At 37.1% G+C, this 19,405-nt stretch overlaps 2 protein-coding genes across 2 annotated transcripts; both read right to left on the reverse strand.

Annotated features, from left to right (window-relative positions):
• Nucleotides 1–226: 226 nt before the first annotated feature.
• On the reverse strand, nucleotides 227–1,680 carry LOC116246688 (uncharacterized). Its single transcript, XM_031618507.1, has 2 exons — nucleotides 1,546–1,680; nucleotides 227–564 (listed from the first exon to the last, which is right to left on the reverse strand). The coding sequence occupies exons 1-2, from the start codon at nucleotides 1,643–1,645 to the stop codon at nucleotides 227–229; spliced, it is 438 nt and encodes a 145-aa protein (XP_031474367.1). The 5' UTR covers nucleotides 1,646–1,680.
• A 3,621-nt stretch (nucleotides 1,681–5,301) lies between these two features.
• Nucleotides 5,302–6,210, reverse strand: LOC116248980 (uncharacterized). Its single transcript, XM_031622052.2, has 2 exons — nucleotides 6,084–6,210; nucleotides 5,302–5,846 (listed from the first exon to the last, which is right to left on the reverse strand). The coding sequence occupies exons 1-2, from the start codon at nucleotides 6,178–6,180 to the stop codon at nucleotides 5,302–5,304; spliced, it is 642 nt and encodes a 213-aa protein (XP_031477912.1). The 5' UTR covers nucleotides 6,181–6,210.
• Nucleotides 6,211–19,405: the final 13,195 nt, after the last annotated feature.

A 19,405-nucleotide genomic window follows, 5' to 3' on the forward strand; every position in this document is an offset into this window, starting at 1 on the left:
AATAATATTCTCTGAAATATTGAGTTATAATTATTAATTGTATAATAACTGTATTTCAATCTAAATCTGTTCCAATGATAGTAGATCTGCGTTCAAGTAGTGGCTAAGCCATATGTTCCAATCAACACCTACGTGCATGTTTTTATTTAAAGAAACCAACATATAGTTGACATGCACATCATCACAATTTAAGGCAGCAAAAACTGCAACTTAAGAAAGAGGCTCTCTAGTTCCCAGCCTGAACAAACTCAGCATATTCCTTGGCCGAGCAGCACCCGTATCCACAGGAGTAACGGCACCGTCTCCATCCAGATCCGTATCCACCCCCGTACCCAGGTCCATATCTGTATCCACGACCATATCCATATCCAGATCCGTATCCACCTCCGTAGCCACCATACCCGTACCCGGGTCCATATCCAAAACTATGCTTCTCATCACCGAAGCCATCAACTTCAGCATCATCGGGGACAATAAACTCAGCTTTTCCGGAGCCATAGCCATGAACGTTGAATTTGGCATCATCAGCCTTCACATTCGCGTCCTTCTTGGCATTCTTCTCTTCTACAAGCCAAAAAATATATATACATATATATCTCCATCAGATCATCAATATATATGTGTGTGTGTGTGTGTGTAGAGAACACAAAGAAAGAGGAACTTGGCATTCTTCTCTTTTATATATGTATATATCAATCAGATCATCAATATATAGAACACAAAGAAAGAGAGAAAACATTTTGTGTTCATCAATATATATGTGTGTGTGTGTGTGTGTGTGTGTGTGGCTTTCTCTCACTTGAGGCATGTGGCATATACTTATTCGTGTTCCGACCTCAAACATTACTGAACTTTGAAGGTTTTCTACAATCTAAATATAGCACCAGGCTTAATCACAATAAGAAGCTTTTTAATTAATAAAGTCTCATATTGGAGGTGCAGCTTGCGTTGCTATTAATTTGCTAGGGAAAAGTAAGCTAAGGTAAACTCAAGATCTACTGAAGGTGATAATAAACAAATATAGTCAGCACAACAAAGACCATCAAGGATATAATACGTACTTGAAGCAAACAACATAACTAGATCAGTTTGCATGTGTATGTGTACATGTGTGTGCATGTTAACAAATGCACATGCAGGTTCCCGTGTGTGTGTGTGAAAGGAGGATTCAGTAACCAGAGATGTGTTTCCGGAACATTACTATCCCATGAAAAGCGGAGCAGATTCATGCAACACTTATCACTATGGTTCACGAATCTGCAAGAATCTGCAGATTAGTAGGACAGTAGCAACCAGTGATTGTCGCCAGACAGCCCCATTGAGTACTTTTCCATATAAAAACATAATGCAGTTGGAGAGTCTTGTAACTCAAGAGAAAGAGAAGCAGTATAATGAAGTTCAGCCTATAATGCATTAAGTTTGGGCAGTGCGAGTGTTTGGATTGAGAGCAGCTAAACTGGATTTTACTTGTGGCTGTGGAACAAATGAAAGTTATCGAAGAAAAAGCTAAGTATGAAGAGGAGGTGAAGCATATGAGAAACCCACCAGAAGCTGGTTTCTCTCCCAGCTCACGAGCAAGAAGCACTTGGGAAGAGAACAGGATTAGAGCGAAGATAATGGGCAGGGAAGACCTTCTCAGAGCCATGGCTAGCTAACTGCTATGACTAGAGAAGAGAATTGATATGGGATGGGTATCAGGCACCACATCTTGGCCTATTTATAGTGTTTCAGAGGGATTCTTTACGTAGAGAGAGAGAGACAAAGAAACAGAGACAGAGAGATCCAACACTCTGGTATTAAGTAATCTGGACTTGATTTTGTCTCTTATTCAACGTGCCGCCTGTTGTGCAGAAATTAACTAGGACATCTCTCTCTCTCTCTCTCTCTCTCTGTGTGTATATATAACCACACACATGTGCAGGGCTTTAATTGATCAGAAAGTCAACTATTTGATAAGTTTGTATGTAACAGCATTGCTTATACAATATTACCGGTTGGAATCATCTGTGTTTTTCTTTCATAAACTCAACCAAGGTGTGATCTACAAGCTAGATTTGTTCAGTGAAGATCAATTTTGAATGACTAACTCCGTACATGCACCGAAATCCTTTTGGAGTATAGTAATAGCTGGTCTGGAGGTGCATCAGATTTTGTAGGCTGAAAAAAAAAAGCAGGTCTTTGAACAAAAATTTAGCAGTTAAATTTATAGGTTTTCCATCTTTCTGGAAGCATCTACACCATCAGTACAGGTCAAGAAATTAAAACCTTCATTGTGGGATTCCAACAAATTAAGTGTTTGATATTAGTCTGTTATATATATGTATATACAGTCGTGTTTCTCCGACTGGATTTCCAAGACCTTGGCCTCCTTAGAATTTAGAATCGTTGGCTAGAGAGGATGGCTGCAAAGAAAAAGAAAATTAAAATAGGAACGGGATGAAGAAAAGAGTAGGTGAGAGAGTGAGGAAAAAGGTTAAAAAAAAACACGTCCCACATGGGAGTACTATATATAGTTGAACCAATATATATATGTATACACTCACTGTCACCGTGGTACAGCGTGGCATGTGATAGTTCTCTACTCATATGGTCTAAGTCCATGCATCTACAACTCACTATTGTCAAACATCGAAATGTAAACAATAATCATGAAGATGCCATTACATGTTTTTATCTGTTGTCATCATGTTGATAAATCATTTCTTGTTATATATATATATATATATATATATATATATATATATATATATATATATATATATATATATATATATATATATATATATATATATATATATATATATATATATATATATATATATATATATATATGTCTGCCCAAATTATATTTATGTCTACTCTTTTTGTTCAAGGGACACTGTGAATTTCACTTTCGTAAGACGATACATGAAACCCTCAAAATTTTGACAAAAAAAAAATATTTTTGCACAGGCCACGAGGAATAAGATGAAAGTATAGAAGAAATCTGGAGGGGAAGAGTAGATCCCAAAGTTATCAGACTTTAAATGTAGTTGGGAGATTTCCAGTTAAGTTGCTAATAAGGTTTGGACTGATTCTTGGGCAGATAAGGAATATTGGCGCAAATTCATCAGGCTCACATGATCTAAAGCTCTAAGTCATGAAGAAGAGGTTCTGTGAAATGACAAGGTAAGAATGCCTTGGATTTTTATGAGGGGCATTGTGATGACGTTAATGTTCAAATTGAAGCGTTATGCAAATGACGTTTTCAAATGCTTTTATTAAAAAGATTCGTCATCCCGTTGTCTTCTAGAAGATTTGTTCAATGGGAATCGTTTGACAGGAGAAGAGATAACAAGGCTCTGCACAAGCCAATTTCGAATGAAAATTATAGATCAGGGCTCATGCATTGGTCATGGAAGATTTTGTCAATGCTGATTCAAGAAGAGAGAGCGGGTATCAGGAAAATTTGGGTAGTAAATGTTCCTTATTCACCTTATATTGGATTTTGCACTATGACAAAATCAGAGTCATTGGGCTAATACATATAGAATAAGTATTCAAAAGGCATAGTGCTTGCATTTAAAAAATTGACAAAAGACATTCCTATCGATGGGAGGACATTTTGAAGGCCTGGAAAAGAATTCCCTATTAACTAACTTGGAAAGTAAACTTCAGAACAATGGTCAAATTCTGGATTGATCCTTGGAGAGGAGAACCCCTTATGAATTCCACTTCAAGTGATGATTAATGCAGAAATCAAACCAGACATTTATGTAACAATTCAAGATCCCCATGCGCCATATAAAAACAGAAATAATAGGTTGGAAGATATGAACAGGGTGAATTTGGGAGAGTTGCCAAGTGATGTGATTGTTTGGCAGGGACGATTTTTGCAGGTTTTGGACAATTGTCCTACAAAGTCTAGAAACTAAATCTGGCAAAGAACTAGAACAACGGGGACTGAATTAAACAGCAAAGGATGCCTCGGATTTCTGAATCAATTCCTAAAACCTATTGGTTTGCACATGTAGCTAGCTTTCACAAGCTTCGAACTGAATCTAGATGTCAACGAGCAGTCGGTGTTTTTTAGCCATCTAGATGTTCTTTATGCAGCAAGCAACAGAAGACCAACAACCTGTATTCTGTTTTCATGCTTCTCCGCGATTAGTATATAGTGGTTTATGGTCATCTGGAATGAAATTTCGATCATTTCATTAAGTGATGTATGCATGGAGTTCCAATGGTAGATTAGACAACATTTCTCATGGAAGGGAGAGGGGTATGTTGGTTGCGGTTGGTTTAATAACATATTATAGAAACCATAGGTATTTGAAATTTGGCAGTTCATAGGGGGCCGTCATGAAATTAATTGAAAATGCTAAGGGAAATGTCTGCAAACATGTTATGAGGTAAGTTTGAATCAGAATTGAACAGATCAAGTGTCAAGCTTTATAAGACTATAGCTTTATGCAAAATTTCTATATGTTTCGCATGTTAAGGCATCTGCTTGATGGGTTATCAAGATTGCCTCCTTCATAATTAATGACGCCTCATTTGACTATACCGCTGCTATACTTTGAGACGAAGGAATGATGAAATCAGCGGAAATATGGATCAAATATTTTCGGAGGCGTATGGCAACTGAATGATATGTCAAGTAGAACAAGTACTAAAGTATATCAAGCGATCAAAGTTTGATCCAATAATGGAAGAGATGGCTTACTTCAAAGAATGGCCATTCTTAACTATCAACTGTCAAAAGAGATTATAGCTCAGATGTTCGATAATGTGGGTATTTCTTTCTTGATGTTCTTTCATGCTTGTTTTGTTTCCTGTTGAAAGTATTTTCTGTCCTTTAATTACTGCTTTCTATCACTAAATAAAAAGAAAGGGCCTACAGTGTTGATCAAGGGGAAGATGCCTCTCTCTCTCTCTCTCTCTCTCTCTCTCTCTCTATATATATATATATATATATATATATATATATATATATATATATATATATATATATAAAGAAAACTCACATTTCCATGTACCCTTGGAATCGACAGATGAGATGACTTGATCAGGAAACAAAGGTGAGGATCGAGGAGGTTTGAAACTGCATGCTTTTATTCAAATGCACCAACAGTAGCAGACATGCAAAAGAGTTACATAGAGCATCAGAGCTTGCAAACAAACGGTCTCACTAGCTAGCTACTTAAGGGGGTTGCAAATGGGTCGGATCTGGTTTGAGGGTCTTGTTTAATTTATTTGCTACAGGATCCAGCTCGGGCCTTTAAGGGATCTAGCTGCTCCAGATCCAACCTTTTTGGGACCTTAGTGCCCATTCTGAGCAAATTTGGCGTACTCCTCAGCAGAGCAGCACATGCCCCCGCACATGAACCCGCAGCCCCGACCAAATCCGCCCCCATATCCAGGCCCATATCCCCGACCAAATCCACCCCCATATCCAGGCCCATATCCACTCCCAAATCCATATCCACCACGCCCAAATCCATAACCAGGTCCATATCCATATCCCCTGCCACCTCCAAATCCACCACCGGGTCCACCCCAACCACCAAATTGATCAGTATGGTCCGCTGAGGCAGAGCTGAAGACGGCAAACTCTTCCTCGGAACAGCACCTCCGTCCACAGAAGAATCGGCAGCGCCCAGGGCCACGGCCGAATGGGCCACGGCCGAATGGGCCACGGCCGAACGGGCCACGGCCGAACGGGCCACGGCCAAACGGGCCACGACCAAACGGGCCACGACCGAATGGACCCCGGCCAAATGGACCGCCACCGCGTGGGCCGGGACCAAACTGATCAGAGCCAAGTGATTTCTCATCATCAATGTTCACATTGTCATTCTTCTCTTCTGCCATCCAAAAAAAAAATGCCAATTACGCCAATCATATAAGAGAAGATTAACGAATGTGTACGAGCACGATAAGATATACATATATATGTATATATATATATATATATGAACAAGTAAGATGTATGCATGGAGTTCTAGAGAGTGAACAGCTAATTAGGGTTTAGTATCATCGCTACGGAAAGTTGAAGTGAATGAAAGAAGCATGAAGGTGAGGTGAAGAAGAGGAAACCCCACCAGCGGCTGGTTTCTCTTCCGTCTCGCGAGCAAGGACATGGGAGAAGAGCAAGATAACAGCGAACGCAATGGGGAGGAAGAACCTCCGAGGCGCCATGACTGGAGGAGAGGGAGCAGAGCAAAGAGAAGTAAGTACCGGAGATGGGTTTCAGGGATCACATTTTTTGTCTATTTATAGTGTTTAGCTTCATACAGTGGTAGTCCAGTCTTTGATCTTGAGTTGTACTCAACGTGACTGTTTGATTTTCTGTAGTAAACTGTGATGTGGCTTGCTGGTATGATTCTATTAGTTTATAGGAATAATTCGTGTATTATGAAGCTTATTCTCTTTCTCTATTTGGTTGTCTGCTATTAATTTATAAGATAAGAATCTCTCTCTCTCTCTCACACATGTGCAACTCTTTAAATAATAGGAACTTAGAAACTTTGCTAAGACTGATTAATTTATTGAGTTACTGTTATTCAGTAGCCGCCGTGGTACTTATTGGGACACAGCCACAATGTCCAAACTTACTTTCTCTCACTCTCTGGCTATTAACAGTCACAGGCTAACAAAAATAACAATACAATAACAATAATAATATATACAAATAATTGAGTTTATTGAAGCTGGACTTTGTGGTTTATCACTTCTCAAAAAGATCCAATGAAACTGGAAAATTTTAAAAATGCTCTATTTTCAAAAAAAGACTTAAGACAACAATGAAAGCAGAAAAAAAGAACAGCCAAAAAGGGTGGAAATTAAAAAACTATTGATCATTGTTAAGATTTAAGGAACTGAGAAGAAGTTGATTGTAAAACTAACTAAAGTAGTTAAACATAGTTAGAGTGCTTGCATAATTAAAAAAAACAACATATCTTTTGGTCAATCCAAAACAGAAATTATGAATTTTATGTTTCAAATGCATCTATATATCCCATCAAATTAGGTTGAAAGAACTTGTGTGTGTGTGTGTATATATATATAACAACATATCTTTTGATCAATCCAAAACAGAAATTATGAATTTTATGTTTCAAATGCATCTATATATCCCATCAAATTAGGTTGAAAGAACTTGTGTGTGTGTGTGTGTCTATATATATATATATATATATATATATATATATATATATATATATATATATATATATATATATATATATATAAAAGAAAAAATTTGAATAGTGACTCTAGTTTTTTAAGTCACTCAGCCATTTAATCTATACAGTTCAATCCAATATTATGGACAATTAAGAGAAAAATGAAAAGAAAAAGGTGATGAACATGTTCATCATCTAATATTAGTTTACACATATTTTTTCTTGTTTTTCTCTCAAACATCCATCTACTTTAGATGGACGACCTTTATTTGATGGATAGAGTAACTTTAGATAGCTAGAGTCATTGTTCACTCACTATAGAGCATATAAACATTGATTACATGCGTATAGATCATATAAACGTGTTGATAAATTACTTTCTCAAACAACTTAAATGTGCCTAACATTGGGGGAGCCAAAAAATTTGGTCTCGATGCTAATTCAAAAACTTCATTATCTATAAGAGCACTTATATAGATAAATAATCAAACATTTTAAAATATGGCCTACACTAGCTATAACATTCCGACCCACTCTTGGGCTCGGACCCCTGATTCAACAGATCCCAAACCGCCCCCTAGCAGTTTTGGTCCTAACCTGAAAAAGGATAGAAACTAGGACAATCATCTCATTAAAGCTTCCCTTTATAAGTCTTTGAAGATCCCTCACAATCTTCGGTACAGGACTAAACTTCTAGGGTGTTACAATCCACCCCCCTTAAGGCACACGCGTCCGCGCATATGGGACCCAGGTCTGAGTGTTGAACCGGCTCTGAATACCACTATAACATCCCGACCCACTCTTGGGCTCGGACCTCTGGTTCGACGGATCCCAACCTGCACCCTAGCAGTTTTGGTCATAACCCGAAAAAGGATAAGAACCATGACAATCATCTCATTAAAGCTTCCCTTTATAAGTCCTTGAAGATCCCTCACAATCTTTGATACGGGACTAAACTTCTGGGGTGTTACACCAACCCCCATGTGGAGACGCTGCTGGTACTTAGCAACTTTGACGTATCAGGAGACTCATATTCTACCTCAAATATCATCCGACTTTTACATCGGTCAAATAATACAATTAAAGGGAGACAGACGGGCACACACACTTTTCTGTTCTTCGTTGAATAAATAACTTGTTCATATAACTCTACTTACTTGATCGAGCAATATCGAATGGAGAAATTGTTTAGTGTGTGTATATAAAAGTTCATGATAGGCACTTAGATATTAGATGGATAAAAAACAATTTTATCCCTTGTTCTTTTATAAGTTGAAGGTTGAAAATAAAAAGAAGTGACCGTTAAAAGAAAAAAGAACTTGTCATCTAAGTATTAGGTTACACTTTTTTTTTTTTTGCTTTTTCTCAAATACAAGTTTAGAAATGATCAAAGGTATGATTTTCTCTATCTAACTAGCATCCAAGTGTCTACAGGCTTACCATGCAAGAGAGAGGGAAGATGATAGAGCAGCACATGCTATGGTGCTCGTTGACTCAGATCTAATCCCCATAACAAAATAATGAAACCTCAGCTCATCACATGCGGTACACTTTGTTTACTATTTTCACTCCGCCCTGGCCATATGCTTTATTCAACACAAACTCAGTTAATGAAAATCAATGATCTATCTAACTACATAGATGATAAAAGTATGGATCCACAGAAGTCAACCACAAGGATACATTTGTTAATTGACCGTGGATCTAAGATCTGCAGTGATTTCTGAGTAACGTATATTGCCCCCATCTAAGAGAGTAGGTTCAAAACTGATGAAAGAATTCCTTACTAAGAAATACGAAATTATTTTCAAAAAAACAAATTTTAGATTTTTTTAAAAGTTTATATAATATGGAAGCTGGGTTTAGGCATAATCCTCACTTCTTATCTTGAAAATACAAAGTTTAACCAGGAAACCGGCAAAGCTTTTGTTGGTGCCAGGGCCCAAGTGACCCCTACCAGCTTCCATGGTTTCAGTTGGTTTTCAATGAAATATGTGTGAATGAGACGTTGTTTGTTTTATTGATTAGTGCAATTAAAACATTAACCAAACACAGAGCCTGATCGTGCTTGTAAGACAAAACTAATAAAATTCAATGTGATTGAAGTCAGCGTCAGGGGCGGAGGGACCCACCCCAACTAATTGAAAAAAAAAAAGATACATTAAAAATTTTGAAAATTTTTAGTTGCGTAATGTATTTTTTGGTTTTGAGTTTAATTTGGTCCTACCCAAATAAGTTCATTGGACCGTTTGACTCACCCCTAAAAACGCTCCACCCCTGGTCAGCTTGCTTTCTTTCGTACGAAAGTCCAGTGTTCCAGCATAGAAAGGAGGACGAGTTTGGGCTGTGTCGATGCCTAATAAGAAAATGATCGCAATAAGATCTCATCCCCTATATGGCATGGAAAGATATGTGGTGGCACATTGTATAAGTAACTAAACTGAATATTTTTGCAGAACAGAGTCCTGCTGATCGGAATACTGTAGGTTACTTAACTTGGGGTAGTGGGATGAGAAGTACTTTTTCCTCTCACTCAAGTGGTGGGCTTAATAAAAAGAAAAGTAATCTGAACTTGTCTATAAATTAATCATTTGATTTTGGATGTCTTTTCCTTTATAGCGCTTTATCATTTGATTGCTGAAATATGAATATTCTGATAAGATTGATCAACGTTGGTCAGCAGAAATCCGATGTTATTGTTTGGCAGGACGATTTTTCCTGGTTTTGGACAGTTGTCCTCTAATGTTTAGAAACTAAATCTGGCAAAGAACTAGAAGAACGGGTGTTGAATTAAACAGCAAAGGATGCCTTGGATTTCTGAATAAATTCCTAGAACCAATTGGTTTTTAGTTACATGTAGCTAGCTTTCACAAGCTTCGAACTGCATCTTGATCTCAACTAGCGGTTGGTGTTTATTAGCCATCTAGGTGCTCTTTATGTAGCAAGCAACAGAAGACCAACAACCTGTATTCTGTTTTCATGCTCCTCTGCGATTAGTATATAGTGGTTTATGGTCATCTGGAATGAAATTTCGATCATTTCATTAAGTGATGTATGCCTGGAGTTCCAACGGTAGATTAGACAACATTTCTCATGGAAGGGAGAGGTCTATGTTGGTTGCGGTTGGTTTAATAACATATTATGGAAACCATAGGTATTTGAAATTTGGCAGTTCATAGAGGGCCGTCATGAAATTAATTGAAAATGCTAAGGGAAATGTCTGCAAACATGTTACGAGTTAAGTTTGAATCAGAATTGAACAGATCAAGTGTAACGCTTTATGAGACTATGGTTTCATGCAAAATTTCTGAGTCATATACGTTTCGCATGTTAAGGCATCTGCTTGATGGGTTATCAAGATTGCCTCCTTCATAATTAATGAAGCCTCATTTGGCTATACTGCTGCTATACTTTGAGACGAAGGGATGATGAAATCTGCAGAAATATGGATCAAATATTTTCGAGGCCTGTGGCAACTGAATGATATGTCAAGTAGAACAAGTACTAAATTATATCAAGCGACCAAAGTTTGGTCCAATAATGGAAGAGATGGCTTACTTCAAAGAATGGCCATTGTTAACTATCAACTGTCAAAAGAGGTTATAGCACAGATGTTCGATAATGTGGGTATTTCTTTCTTGAGGTTTTTTCATGCATGTTTTGTTTCCTGTTGAAAGTATTTTCTGTCCTTTAATTACTGCTTTCTATCACTAAATAAAAAGGAAGGGTCTTTAGTGTTCATCGAGGGGAAAAAAACGGATGCCCTCTCTCTCTCTCTCTCTCTCTCTCTCTCTCTCTATATATATATATATATATATATATATATATATATATATATATATATATAGATATATATATAGTGGTGATCTATAGTTAAAACTTTCAACCTATACATATATGTTGGCTGTGGTTGGATAAAAAGAAAATCTCTTATAATTGACATCACAAAACCATGGGTCGATGGACCTATCGATCATGCGGCTTGTAAATTATAATCTTCTTATTAGCAATTAATGCCTTAACCTACTTTATTTTAAAATTGTACAATATTTAAGTTGAACGGATTGTGGGGACAACTGGATGTGGCCAAAGTTGGGTTGATTAGTTGGCCATGTGCTCCACTGTTTAATCTACTATGCAGATTGAATACCGGGAGAGAGAGAGAGAGAGGACAATAACATTAACATAAGTCCAACAAAAAGTTGAACCTAAAAAAGAGACTATATCTTAAAATCAGCTCTTAATTCTTGTAAGAAGTTGATGTTAAAAACATAAAAAAGGGCGACACAAGAATAGCAGAAAGAATTTACGTGGTTCGGCTCATAGACATATGTCCATAGAAGAAGAAGAGAACTGGAGATTCTTTTATTTTTCTTGACTGTTACAAATGAAGGAAGGAAGGATTTATACAAAGCAATTGACCATAACCAAGTAACATTTGTCTTGACCTTCCAAAAACAAAGGGAGGATTGCCTTACTTTGATAGAGTGGTTGCAAGATCTCATCGTAACTACAAGATTTTACAAATCTTAATGATAGACAGCATAAATCTTCTCTTCAACAAATCTCGCAACAATCTCCCCCTCAAGTTGGGAAACAGATGTCAATCTATCCCAACTTGTTTGTAATGCTTTCATGTTTCTCACGTGCTAGGTTTTTTTTGAAAATATCAGCCAATTGATTTTCGCTTTTGACATGACATGTCTCAATGGTTTCATCTTGAATTTTTTTTCTAATGAAATGACAGTCAATTTCAATATGTTTGGCCCTTTCGTGAAAGACCGGATTTGCCCCAATATAGATTGGGGCCATATTGTCACATACAAGCTTTATAGATTCTCACATTTCAATATTTATATCCTTTAGAAGAACTTTCATCCATACAAGTTGACATGTGCATCCTGTCATAGCTCTATATTCTGCTTCAACACTTGATCGAGCAACTACAGATTGTTTTTTGCTTTTTTAAGTTACGAGATTTCCTTCAACGAAGGTGCAAAAATCTGAAGTAGATCTTCTACCATATGGATCCCTTGTCCAGTCAGCATCAGTATAACCCACAACATCCAGTGGCAGGTCACATTTCATTGAAATTCCTTTTTCAGGGCATCTTTTCAGATACCTCAAAATTCTGTGAGGAGATTCAATGTGAGATGATCTAGGAGCATGCATGAATTGACTAATGAGACTTACAGCATAAGAACTATCTGGTCTTGTAATAGTCAAATATATAAGCTTACCAACTTGTTTATGAAAGCTTTGAACATTCTCGACAAGTTCCCCTTCATCTTTCTTTAATTTACAATTGATCTCAAGGGGAGTCTGTGCAGATTTTGCTCCCAAGCATCCAATCTCTTTCAATAGATCTGATGTATATTTTCTTTGGCAAATGAAGATTCCTTTATTTGAGTGAGCAACCTCGATCCCAAAGAAGTATCTTAGTATTCCCAAGTTCTTAATTTCAAACAGCTGATTGAGATAGGCTTTCACGCAGGGCATGGAGTCGATATCATCACCTGTCATTATTATGTCGTCTACATAGACTAGAAGAAAGCAGATTTTAGAATTTCTCAAAGACGTAAACATAATATGGTTAGCACTGCTTCTTTTAAAACTCATTCCAACAAGAACATCATTGAGACGGGAGAACCAGGCTCGTGGTGACTGTTTCAACCCATATAGAGCTTTTTTTAACTTACACACATACTTGTGTTCATTTTTTATACCTTTTGGAGCCTCCATGTAAACTTCTTCATTGAGTTCCCCATGTAGAAAGCCGTTTTTCACATCAAGTTGAGTTAGGGGTCATCCCTCGTTTGCTGCAACTGAAATTAATACTCTGAGAGAACACTTTTTTGCAGTGGGAGCGAAGATTTTAGTATAGTCAATACCTTTGTTTGAGTAAATCCTTTGGCGACTAGGTAAGCTTTGTAGAGATCTACACTCCCATCACTATTATACTTTATTCATAAATCCACTTACATCCAACAAGCTTCTTACCATCAAGTAGAGAGACTAGATCCCATGTCTTATTTTTTCTCAATGCCACAAGTTCCTCTTTCATTGCGTTATGCCACTTTGGGTCAGAGTTTTGGTTCATGGTGGGAATATGTATTTACGATATAGGATAGTGAGCAGGCATGTTTTCAAGTGATAGGTATTGGTCAATGGAGTGGCTTTTGTTTGCTGTAAGGTAAATATAGTAATCACTAAGTTTGGTTGGTAATCTAGTAGGGCGAGTGGACCGTCTAATGGAATTTTCTTGAGGTGTTTGGTTTGAGTTGATGGAATTGAAATTTGGTTCAGTGAGAGGATTGAGAGGGTTGGTGCTTGTTTTTGGTTGTGCAATATTTTGAGGTTGTTGAGTGCTTTGAGGTGGAAGCAAGAGGAGTCATTTGAGACGTTTTGCTCAAGTTCAATTTGTGGCAGTATCATGCAAGGGCCTTCATTGATGATTTCAACCATCGGCAATGTGGGCTGCTTGATAGAATCAGTGGTGTTTAGCTCTCCCCGTCTTTGATCATCATTCATCTCCTCGTCTTTGATCATGAAAAAGAACTCCTGTTCAAAAAACTTCACATCACTAGATATAAGTAATTTTCTAGTAACTGGATCATAACACTTATATCCCTTCTTTCTATTAAAATAGCCAAAGAAGATACATTCAATAGCACGTTTTTCTAGTTTGTTCTTCAATTTTCATTGTATGTGAGCATAACACTTGCACTCAAAAACTTTAAGATGCTTTATAGAGATCCTTTTATTGAGAAGAAGTTCAATAGGAACTTGATTTTCTATGCTAGAACTTGGTGTTTTGTTGACAATATAACATGCAGTGGCAATGACGTAATTTCAAAAATGTTGAGGAACATACATATGAACCATAAGTGATCAAGCAATATTCAGTAGTTGCCTATTTTTTTTGTTTGGCAAATCCATTTTGTTGTGGGGTACCTGCATATGAGTACTGAGGTTGTATTCCTTCCTCTTTTAAAAAGGTTTCAAGAGCAGATTCTCCTCCATTATCAAAGCGATGTTTTTTATTTTTACTTCATATTGAGTATGCATCATATTGAGGAATTCTTTGAAAGCACTAAAAACTTCACTTTTGTATTTAAGAAAAAATAACAAAGTCATGTGAGTCTTATCATCAATAAAAGAAACATAGTATCTAAATCCAGAATATGACACTTCCGGGGTAGGTCCCCAAACATTTGAGTGAACTAAATCAAAAATTTCCTTTCATTTTTCAATAGAGGATTGAAACGGTAGTCTTGTGGATTTGGAAAATTTACATGCATCACACGCATTATTTTCAACTTTAAGATGAGATAAGGGATGAGTTAAATTTTGGTCAAGTCTGACATGCCAAGTCCAATAGTGAGAACTTTTAATTTGTTGATCATTCACCATGAAGCTACAAACACTGGCGTCTATCACATACAGCCCATTCTGCTCGTGCCCTCTACCAATCTCCCTATTTCGTCAAAAGATCCCAAAATATTACATCCTTTGAGGAAAAAACAGCTAGACAATTATGAGACTTGGTCAATTTGCTTACCGACATAAGATTCGCTGATAATTTTGGAATATATAAAACTTGGGATTTCTGCCTAAGAACCTAGTCTCTCCATATCTTTCAGAGTAATGAGTGATCAATCAGTTGTAAAAACAGGTCGTTTTTTTTTGTTTTGTTTAGATTGATCAGTTTGGTTGAGTCGCTAGACATATGATCTATAGCCCCTGTGTCAATGACCCATGTAGAACGATTTAAAGTAGCAGTAAGAGTAAAATTGTTACCTTCAGAGTTGCTGACAGGCTAGGATGACATTAGATTGGTTTTTTGAAAGAATTTTTCAAGGTCCTCTTGGTGACGAAGTTGGCTGAATCAGAGTTGAAGGAGGATGTTGCCTTATCTCTTGTAGGTCTTCCAACCAACTCCCAGCATTTTTCACCGGTGTGACTAGATTGCTTGTAGTGAGTGCATCTAAATTTATTTATTTCTTTTTTATTACTGAAATTGTCATTTGGGAGTTTGTTGGAGTTTGGGAGTTTCTATTCCCCTTTAGCAGAATCGGCTTGAGCTACGTATACCATTTTTTCTTTGCTTCCTTCTGAAATGTCAGTTCTAGTATTGGAGTTCATAACTTATCTTCGTGTAGCCTCCCTTGACATTGTTCAAGTTAGGAAGAGGAGTACTGTTAAGGATTTGACTTCTAATACCCTCATATTCAGCTCCTAATCCCATCAACAACTTAAAATTTTTGTCTTCCTCAAATTGATTTTTGTATGTATCAGGATCAGTTGTAGAAGTTCATCAAACCTACTTCTGAGTTCACCTATGTAGAGATTTAGCAGTTTGTCGCCCTTCATAAGATTGGCGATCTCGACTTGAATCTAATAAACTTGTGCTAGATTGTTTTGTTCATAAAATAGTTGCTTTAACTCATCCCAAATCTCCTTTGCAGTTTCTTGATACAAGAACAGATTTGCTACATGGAGTTCATCAGCCATGACATCACCGTATCGTTTTTTGATTGCCAATCATCGAATTTGGGATTTGAACTGTCTACAGGACTGGTCTTCCCATTTATGTATCCAATCTTGGTCCGACTGCTTAAAAACAATCAAGCCGTCTTTGCCCAACTCAAGTAGTTGGCACCATCCAAGAGAGTATTGGTGATTTTCAGAGGTTGGTTACCTTGCTCGTTGTTGTTGGAGTGTCTTTAGTTTTCTGTGATACCTTGTCTTTCATGGCTTGCACGTTGATCACTTGATAAGAGATGAATGTAGGAGGGCTGCACAATAACAGAAAAGAAAGCCAAAATTGCAGAGGAGAAAAACAGTCATAGCTTCACAAAACTTGTTTTGATACCATGTTAAAAACATAAAAAAAGGCAACACAAAAGAAGGCAGCAAAAATTTACGTGGTTCAGCTTTTAGGCCTACGTCCATAGAAGAAGAAGAGAACTGGAGATTCTTTTATTCTTTTTTTACTGTAACAAATGAAGGGAGGAAGGCTTTAAACAAAGCAATTGACAATAACCAAAGTAACATTTATCTTGGCCTTCCAAAGAAAATAGGGGAGGATTGCCTTCCTTTGAAAGAGTGGTTACAAGATCTCATCGTAACTGCAAGATTTTATAGATCTTGATGATAGGTAGCATAAATCTCTTCTTCCACAAATCTCGCAACAATTGAAGGTACCACCATTTCCCCATAGTTATGGAAAATTAACCTAACATCATACAAATTGGAGGATGTCATGTGTTCAACTGAGACAGTGTGATTCATATAAATAATATCGTTTTTGGAGTTCCAAATGATCTACCAAAATGTAAACAGTGAAATTCTCTAAATGGTATGTCATTTCCTTTTGTTTTTCACTCTAATTGGTCCATAGATGAGGTCTTGATTGTGTCCCTTTCTTTATAAGCGGTATTGTTTGGCATGGGTCGGCCGATGTGCTGGACAAGGGAGCAGATTGCAACAACAATCTCATCGGACATGCGCATTTTTGCTTTTCCAATGGATAAATGAATTCTTTCAAATTTTTTGATGTACTGAGTAATAGAATAGGTTCTAGTTGTTCGTCGTTCAAGAATGAATTGGCAATTTGGTTGATGAATAATGGCAGCTTCTGGTAAATCAAAGGGCAATCTCTCACATTTTGCTAGTGACAATTGCAATTATATGTCATTAGTGTTGACCATACAAAAAAATGCATGCCATTAATGCTGACCATACAAAAAAATTGCATGCCATTAATACTAACCATACAAAAAATTGTATGTCATTCTTACTTTCAAAAAATAGTGCATATGTTTGTGACTTCAATGGGAGGCATAGACCAGGTAAGTGCATAAAAATCTTAAAACACTCGATAAAACCACATCAGGTGACTAGTAGTTTCCTCGGCACAACAACATAAAAGACATCTACTTGCAAGGTGAAAACTAGACCTTTTGAGGTTATTTTGAGTCTGGACGCGGTCCAACAAAATGAGCCATGCAAGAGTTTTGGATCATCAAGTAGGACCTCTAGCCCAAAGGAGATTATGAGGAAACCAATTGACACGAAGAGGTTGAAGTAATCAATATGCACGATATATAGAGAAGTGTCTTTCACAATCTCTTACTCATGAAGAAAAAAGCTCTATGAAATTCGTCTTCGAACTGCACTTAATGAAGGTAGATATCCAAGATTTCATCAAATGAGATACTCTTCATTTATTTGGGAGTGAAAAGAAACTATGCAAATTATATTTGTGTCACAAGGCTATCGCACAAATTCAATTGGAGTCTTGGATGAATGCCCACCACTTTAAATGAATGCCCACCACTTTAAAATAAGAGAAATATTTCTTTCCTGACATATGAGATTCCTAAACCTCCACAGGCAAAATGCTGAGTAACATATTCCCAAGCCACAAGATGTTTTTTTTTGTCTCTAGGTTTGTCCCACACCACAACAATCTTTTGAGAATATGATTGATCTCCTTTTCTACTAGTAGGGAGAGCATCGATATAAAATAAGAAGGCAGAGATGAGAACACATGCTTGATCATGGTTACCTGCATTGATTTCCAAGAAGCCAGTCTATTATTAATATTATCTATAATTGGCAACCAAGAGGGTGTCTTGATTGCTTGAACTTGAAGGGGAAGGCCCAAGTACTCGATAGGAAGATCCACAATTTGACATTGAAAAATATGAGAGGCCACAAACTTAGTGAATGCATCAACATTGAGCAATGTAATAGACGTATTACCTTCATTAATATCAAGACCAGATGCTATAGAGAAGATATGAATAATGCACAATGTTACCATCATTTGTTGAGAAGTTGTTTCCCTAAAGAGAATAAAGTCATAGGCATACTGAATAATCTTAGATGAGAACCCATCCACATTGATCCGTTTAAGCAATCTGCTTGCGACTGCCCTTTTAGTTAAGACAGATAAACCTTCTATTACAATATTGAACAAGGCAAGGGATAAGAGGCAGCCTTGCCGAACTCCTCATTGTGGTATAATGGAGGGCCATCGACCTCCATTGACAACAAAGATGCCTCTAATTTGGTAAGCAACTCTTTGATCCAAGAGATATATCGTCTACCAAAATTCATATACTTCAATGCTTGAAACAAGTAAGCCCAGGATAAGCAATCAAAGGCCTTTTCTAAGTTCACTTTGAGCATAAAAAAAAGGGCGCTTTGACTTTTTCATAGAGCAGAGGCCATAACAAAAGTATGATAAATGCCTCTACCCGATATAAATGCAAATTGATCATGCGAAATTAATTGAGGGATAAGTGGTCTAGTTCTTGCATCAATTACCTTAGCAATAATCCTTCTCAAAGCCTCCATTATGGAGATTGGACGATAGTTTGAAATATTGTTGTCTGATCCATGCTTAGGAATAAGTGTGATTAAGTATTTATGCATATTTATGCAAAAATATTGCATGCATCTTCATCAACTATGTCCCAATGCCATTTAAAGAAGTCAACAAGAAAACCGTCTCGTCCTGGTGCCTTGAGCTTGGACATGGCACTAATAGCTGAAAGAATTTTTGTGGGGGCAAATGAAATTTGCAATGCTTGTGCCTGAGAGGGAGGTAGAGTATGAAAGTCAGATGGACCAAGAATGCACATTTCTGAATCTTGTCATGCATACAGTTGCATAAAAAAATTGGTTGCAGCCTCTAATAGCTCCTGTTGTTGATAAGTTATCCCTGCAATGTGAAGAGAAGTAATACAAGAAACACGATATCTTTCAGAAGCAAACTGATGAAAGAAAGAATTGTTGTTGTCGCCCAATGACAACCAAGAAACACGCGATCTTTACTTCCATCGAACCCCATCACGCGATCTTTGCTTCTATCGAACCTCATCACCAGATCTCCATTCTGCAATTAAGCTGGCAAGCTCATTGATTTTATCTCTAATCTCTAATTGCTCACTATAAAAAGCTAGAAGTGTAACATTGGACAGATGCGATAGTTTATGCTCCTAAGACTTGGTGTTATCAAATTTGGCCACTTTATATTCAACCAACCACAACCTGATATCAGACGCGAGTCTTCTGAGTTTCTTACAAACATTAATGGTGATTCTTTCGTGTAAAAACGAAGTTGAAGGAAGAACCCTCAACCAACTATTCTTGACAATATCTTTAAACTGGAAAATGGTATTCCACCAACACTCATAAGTGAAGGGTCTCGCTCTAAGAAAACTAGA

Source organism: Nymphaea colorata, chromosome 2 (assembly GCF_008831285.2).
Source record: "Nymphaea colorata isolate Beijing-Zhang1983 chromosome 2, ASM883128v2, whole genome shotgun sequence".
Lineage (NCBI taxonomy): Eukaryota > Viridiplantae > Streptophyta > Magnoliopsida > Nymphaeales > Nymphaeaceae > Nymphaea > Nymphaea colorata.

What these genes read in the sequence shown, in the direction of transcription:
- LOC116248980 (XM_031622052.2), bottom strand. Translation starts at nt 6,180, where the DNA reads ATGGCGCCTCGGAGGTTCTTCCTCCCCATTGCGTTCGCTGTTATCTTG. An exon ending in GGAAGAGAAACCAGCCGCTG is followed by an intron (nt 5,847 to 6,083) that starts GTGGGGTTTCCT and finishes TTTGGATGGCAG; the next exon opens with AAGAGAAGAATGACAATGTG.
- LOC116246688 (XM_031618507.1), bottom strand. Translation starts at nt 1,645, where the DNA reads ATGGCTCTGAGAAGGTCTTCCCTGCCCATTATCTTCGCTCTAATCCTG. An exon ending in GGGAGAGAAACCAGCTTCTG is followed by an intron (nt 565 to 1,545) that starts GTGGGTTTCTCA and finishes TTTGGCTTGTAG; the next exon opens with AAGAGAAGAATGCCAAGAAG.